We start from the raw sequence: 6,000 nt of genomic DNA on the forward strand, positions 1-6,000 counted from the left end.
TGGGGCGCCCGTGATGCCGAGGTCTCTGCACAGTCCTCCACCTTGTCCTGGGGCCCAAGGCCCCGGTGCCATTGCCCCATCGTCCAGGCCCCTCCTGGGGGGCGGCCGAGGGCCCGGGCCGCCCAGGTGTTTGCTGCAAGGCCCTGCCCGTTCCTCTGCAGAGAACCTGGAGCCCGCGGGTCTCCTCGCCTGGCCGGGAAGCCAGGCCTCCAGCCAGGCAGCACCTGGGACCCTCCTGAGGCGTGGCTTCCAGGCAGGCGCCCGGGCCTGAGAAGCAGGGCCTCCCGCGGCAGCAGTGGGGGCTGCACCCAGGTCCTCAGCACCCAGAGGCAGCCCGGGGCCTGGGCGTGGCCGCCTGCCCGGCCTGCAGGACTGGGACCCCTGCTGCCCCACTGGCTCCATCCTGGTCTTCCGTTTTGCTTCCCGAGTCCAGGCGGGGGCCCGCGGCCTGGTCCACTCCTTCCCTCTGACGCGGTGCCTCCCCCTCTCCTGCGCCTGCCCCTGCCCTTCCTCGCCTGTCAGCGGTCGCTTTCTTGGCTCATCGTCCTCGCGGCACCCACGCTCGCGCAGGGTCGTGCTCTTTGTCAGCGTTGGGTTCACCTCCGGGTCCCTGGCACCTGCCAGGCCGTCACCTCGGGCGGAACATCCGAGCCAGGGCGAACGCGAAGCCAGAGAAGCCGAGGCTGCAGCCAGTCTCCAGCTCAGGGCTCAGTAGGTCCCCAGATCCTGACGTGCAGAACGCGCCCGTCCAGGCGTTGACAGGCCCGAAGGCGCAGTCGCAGCCGTTTGCGTAGGGACTCCCCGGGCGGAGCAGGGCGTCCACTCCCCCGCACCACCCGCCGAGCGGCAGAGGCGGGCGTCACAGCACTTCCGCCCGGGGTTGTGGACAGCCCTGTCGACGAGCCTGAGCTGCACAGGCTGCACCCCTCCCCCCGGAAGCGCTCCTGTGGGGTCATCCTCCTGGCCGCTGGGCTGCAGCAGGCGGGCGGGGCGCTGCCTCGTGAGCACCCCGTGCTTGCTGCCCTCCGCGTCCCTCCAGGAGCCTATGAGGTGGCGCGGCTGGCCCATCCTGCAGATGGGAGAACTGAGGCCCGGGCTCGAGGTGAGGCGACAGGCAGGACATGTGCCTGGTTCCCTCCCCGACCCTGGCCTCAGCCCTGGGACCCCCAGTGCAGGCCACCAGGCAGGGTGTGCTGTGTGGCCAGCCCGGAGACCGCCCTGCCCCAGGAGCTCCCGCCTGCCCTGCTCCTCCTCGCCCCAGAGGCCCTGCGGCAGCGGGCGGGGCCTGTCAGGTCGGCTGCGGGCCTCTGCCCTCCCGGCCAGGCCTCCTTCGCTGTGCCCTGCCCTGTGGTGAAAAGTGCCCAGAGCCTTTGTGTTGAGGTCACACTGTCCAGCGCCGGCAGGAGCTGGCAGGCCCCAGGGCAGCGGGATCCGGGCCCAGTCCCCTCCCGGCCCTGGCCTCGGGCCCGAACTGCCAGGAAGGTGCTCAGATCTCTGCCCGCCACGTCCCTGCGGGTGGGCAGGAGTCTCGGCGCCCCTTGCAGCGGGACATGGACGCACCTGAGAAATAAAACCGCCAGGGCAGGTCTCGGGAGGCATCTCGGAAGTTGCCCTGCGTCGGCCGAGACCTTGGCGGGACAGAGGAGCTGAGGGAAGGGACAGCCGGGCGGACGTCCCCAGGCCTCCCCCTCCCGGCCCCTCATCGGCGTCGTCATCTGCAGCACCAGCGCGCTGGTCAGGTGCTGCTCTGGGCCTGGCGTGTGGCAGGTGTGAGCAGAGCGGAGGAGGACAGGGGACGTCCCCACTGGCGGTGTCCCTTTATCCCAAGCGTGGCACAGGCCAGCGGGTCGACACTGAGAGGCTTTCAGGCCTGGGGCCGCGTACCTGCCAGGGACACCTGGTGGGGAGGGAATACATCTCTGCGCCGCGTGCACAGCCCCGGGGGCGCAGGGGCTCTGCTTCCCGTGTGGCGTATTCCGGCCGGGGCCGGGCGGCTGTGGTCAGCCTCTGTACCTGTCACTTCCGGAGCCCAGGCGTCACCCATGCTGCTGGGCTGCAGGTCTGCTCAGAGGTGGGACCTCCCACGCCCCTTCTCTTGATTCCCTCGTCACACCCGCCGCCTCTCCCTCAAACGTCCAGTCTGCCCTCCAGGGACAAGGCCCTGGCCGTGCCCTGTGGGCCCTGCATGTGGCGCAGCTCCTGCGCCACAGGGCTGCTTATGTGGGACAGGGTGACAGGCGAGCACCGAGCCAGCACAGGGCCACCGAGCCCACCCGTGTGTGCCTGGGCCCCTTAGCCGCGCAGCTGGCACTGACGCCCTTTGGTTGAAGCCAGGTGTTCCCTCCTCGCGCCTCGAAGCTCCGCCGATCTGAAGAGACGCTTGTCTGTTTCTGTACTGGGATTGGACCGTGGTGCTCCGACCCACGCTCGGCTGCTTCCCCGGCCCTTTTGTCTGGAGACGGGGTCTCACTAGTGGCCCGGGCTGGCCTCGAACATGCAGCCCTGCCTCAGCCTCTCAACGCACTGCGGTCACAGGCGAGCGCAGTGTGACCCAGCCAGGAAGACAGTAAGGAAACGGGGAGGGCCTGTGTCAGGGACCTCCCGCGTGCAGAGGGACCAGCAGCCTTACATGCTTCTTCTCAAAGGTAGACATTGGATTTCATTTTAGCCCCCAGCTCCCTAGAGAGGTGCTATTCCCATTTTACAGAGCTTCAACTGAGGCCCAGAGAGTTCTCCTGACTTGCTGAGGGCACACAGCTCTGGACCCAGTGGAACAGATGACCCTGTTTCCTCGTACCCTAAATCCCAAATGGCCTACTCTGTCAAATCTGGGCTCCCGGGCCAGCAGGGAAGCCACTGCAGAGCTTGGCCCCCAGTCTGGTGTTCTAAATAAAGTTTTATTGGAACGTAGTCCTACCCATGGGCCTGCATCTCACGCTGCAGGGGCAGCCGAGCGGTTGTGGCAGGAGCCCCTGTGGCCCACGAAGCCTGAAGTCCTCGCTGCCTGGCCCTCACTGGAAGCTGGCAGCCCCTTGGCCTTGTGGGCTGGCTGGGCTGTGTGCCCAAAAGCCCCGGATGGCTGATTCCCCCAGATGACCGGCCTCCTCCGCCTGTAGTTCTAGCCTCCCAACTGCAGCCCCTCCCCTGCCCAGCTCGGGGCCCGGCTCAGTGTGCCTGGAGAGGGGCCCTGGCTTTGCTTCTGACTCACCCTCTCAGCAGCTCTGGGCTGATCACCTGGTGGTCCGCACGGACAGTCGGCTCTGGCTGAGGAGAAGGCCCGTCCCACACAGCTGGCACTGGAGCAGGAAAGACAGATGATTACCAGATTGACAACGTCCTGTGCAGGAAACGAGAAAGGATGACGTCCTTCCCTCTTATTCCCCGTGGTGCTCACGGAAGCTCCCCAGGGAGTCACCGTGTCTCTGATTTGAAGGACCGACCAGGCAGCCAGAGGTAGGCATTCCAAGCAGGAGGAAGCTCGGTGCAAAGGCCCTGAGACAGCCATGCTCAGAGCAGGCCGCGGGAGCCAGGGAGCAGGTCCAGGGTAGAAGGGCCGGAAGCACACTGGGGGGACCAGCAGGGTCCTCCACAGCTGCAGGCTCATCTGGCAGGAGCCTGGCAGGAGCCTGGCTTTTATTCACCATGCAGTGGGAAGCCCCCAGAAGGTTAAGAAGGGTGCGCGTCCTAGACCAGGTTTCCTCTTTCAGACCTTCTCCTCGCTCCTCTCGGGGTGGCAGCATAGCGGGGCAGGAACGGGGTAGGCGGTCCCCGCCTTTCTCTGGTGATCAAGGACAGGGACCAGAGCCGAGGCCAGGGCTGAGAGAAGAGGTGGACTGCGCAGTTTGGGAAAGGTAGTGTCACGGGGCTGGCTTCCAGAGGGCAAGGGACAGAGCAAGCCTGGCGCCCAGGTCCGTGCTCCAAGTCACCCAGCACGGTGGGGCCATGTGATGAGCCACCAGTAGGCTGGGAAGGAAGGCGTGTGGGTGGGTTTCTGGACCAGCTGGATCCAGACACCTGGCTGGACACCCCTGGTCTCAAGCGGATGGCCGAGTTGGGAGCTCCTAGGAGAAGTCGGGGCTGAGGGTGACTGGGAAGTTGTCAGCGTAGGGAGGATCCCCACAGCCTGCCGCGGCTCACACACCCTCTTCCAGCACATTCCAAAAGACCAGGGACCAAGAGCCTTCATCCTGGCGTCCGCCGGCCTTGCAGAGAGGCCCGCTCGATCTGGGCCGGAAGCATGGCCCTCTCGGCTCCGAGACTCAGGAAACCGGGGCTGGGCTGTGGCTCAGGGGTGGAGCGCTTGCTGGCACGTGTGAGGCACCGGGTTCGATCCTCAGCACCACGTGAAAAAATGAACAGAGGTTTTGTGTCCAACTACAACTAAAAAAAAAAAAAGAATCAGAGGCTTCCGGCAAGTACGGGAAGTCAGAATTCACCTCCCTCTCACGTTCCTCCGCCGCCTGGAGAAAGTGAGCTCCCCACTTTCAGGCCTGGACTTGGTGCTGCGGCCCTTCCGAAGGCCCCATGTGGGGAGGGCAAAGGGGGCTGTCCCAGGCCACCGGGCAGGGTCCCGCAGGAAGGCGTGGCCGAGGCCCTGCGGGAGGTGGTCCCGTCCCCTCGACCGTGGGCCGCTGCAGCTGCTGGAGGCAGGATCGGGGAGGGCACAAGGGGAACTGTGGGCCGAGCAGGGGGTCGGCGGCTGGCCGTGGGGACAGGAGGGGGCTTGGGGACTCGGGGCCCAGAGGCCAGCTGGAGCAGCTGTCGCTCAGCCTCCCGCCCCTGCGCCCTGAGCCTCGCTGGGGGTGTTTTGGAAATATTTCCGGGCGCTTCTGCAGCATCCTGCGCAGGCACCCCGTCCCCCGGAGCGCCGGCCGTGGCGGCGAGGTGCTCGCTCCCAATCCAGCTAAATTGTTATTGACTTGTGTTCTCTGCCTTCCGCAAACACTGCACTCAGCCGTCGCCCGCCAGGCCAGGGATCCTGCTAGGACTAACGGGAAGCCAGCTGCGCGGCCGTCTCTCCTGCTCCTCCTCATCGATCACGGAATTAAACTGACAGGAGGGTCGCCGGCCGCGCGGGCGGGGCAGGGGCCCGGGCAGCAGTGGACGAGGGCTTGGGAGCCTGGGGACAGGAGTTCTGGAAACCGGTGGAAGGAGGTGTTGGCTGCAGGAGCGGGGGGGACAGGCCAGGAGGCTCAGAGCCACAGAACAGAGGGTCTAGGGCTGGCGACCACGGGAAGCTGGCTGGACTTTGTGGAGGAGAGGACAGGTCAGAGGCCGCCAGCTGGTCCCTGCCGAGGACACCCACAGGTCTGTGTCTTGCCCACAAAATAGGAAAGCAAAATGACTTGGAATTGATGACCAGTATTTTGTTATTGGAAGATTTGGCCTGAAAATCAAGGTTCTGATCTCTCTTGGGAAAGCGTGTTTGTCCGCCCTGGTCCCGCTTTCCCTCGGGGCTCTCCGCCTGGGGAGGGGCTGCCCATCTATAGAGAGCGTGAGCCTCCTGTTTGCCGCAGTCCTCAGTCCTCCCTATGGTTGCCCCTGGGCTGTCTGACTGCATCGCCTCCCTACCTGGCCACAGGGGGGATAGCTGACACTAACCCATGCTGGCCGAGCCCGAGACCTGAAAGATCCTGATGTCCGAGCAGAGTGGTGGGTGCTGCCCCGGCTCTCCTGGTCACCTCTTTCCCCTCTGCAGAGTCCCCACCGGGAAGCTCCCAGCTCTCCAGCTGGTTCAGATGCACGCGAGCCCGAAGCCCCCGGGCTCGGGATGCACTCTGGGTAATCCAGGCTGGAGAACCTGCTCCCACCCTTGACAGGGTCTCCCAGCGTCCTAGACCCCATGCTTCCCAGATGTCCAGAGCAGGGTCACCAGGCCAGGCTGAACTCGGGAGCCAGAGCCCCCCACTCCTGGGTCCAGTCACAGCAGTGCCCGTGGCCCTGGTGACCCCCGTTGCCCACCCTTGGGAGCAGATGCAGTGGTGTCTGGCTCTGTCCACC

General features: G+C 65.8%; 2 protein-coding genes across 3 annotated transcripts in view; both read left to right on the forward strand.

The window, feature by feature from the left end:
• The window catches only part of Rbm19 (RNA binding motif protein 19), an 85,883-nt gene extending 82,587 nt beyond the window's left edge, over window positions 1-3,296 (forward strand). For both annotated transcript variants that reach the window (XM_047561387.1, XM_047561388.1), the window contains exon 24: window positions 3,220-3,296. In XM_047561387.1, coding sequence (XP_047417343.1) covers window positions 3,220-3,268 — 49 coding nt within the window. In that variant the 3' untranslated portion in view covers window positions 3,269-3,296. The remainder of the gene's footprint in view (window positions 1-3,219) is intronic.
• A 2,340-nt stretch (window positions 3,297-5,636) lies between these two features.
• Window positions 5,637-6,000, forward strand: part of LOC124991529 (dynein axonemal heavy chain 10-like) — an 87,859-nt gene continuing 87,495 nt past the window's right edge. Inside the window, 2 exon segments of the mRNA XM_047562194.1 lie at window positions 5,637-5,652; window positions 5,699-5,781. Of these exon segments, the coding sequence (XP_047418150.1) occupies window positions 5,637-5,652; window positions 5,699-5,781 (99 nt within the window).

This window comes from Sciurus carolinensis, chromosome 8 (assembly GCF_902686445.1).
Source record: "Sciurus carolinensis chromosome 8, mSciCar1.2, whole genome shotgun sequence".
NCBI classification, from domain to species: domain Eukaryota; kingdom Metazoa; phylum Chordata; class Mammalia; order Rodentia; family Sciuridae; genus Sciurus; species Sciurus carolinensis.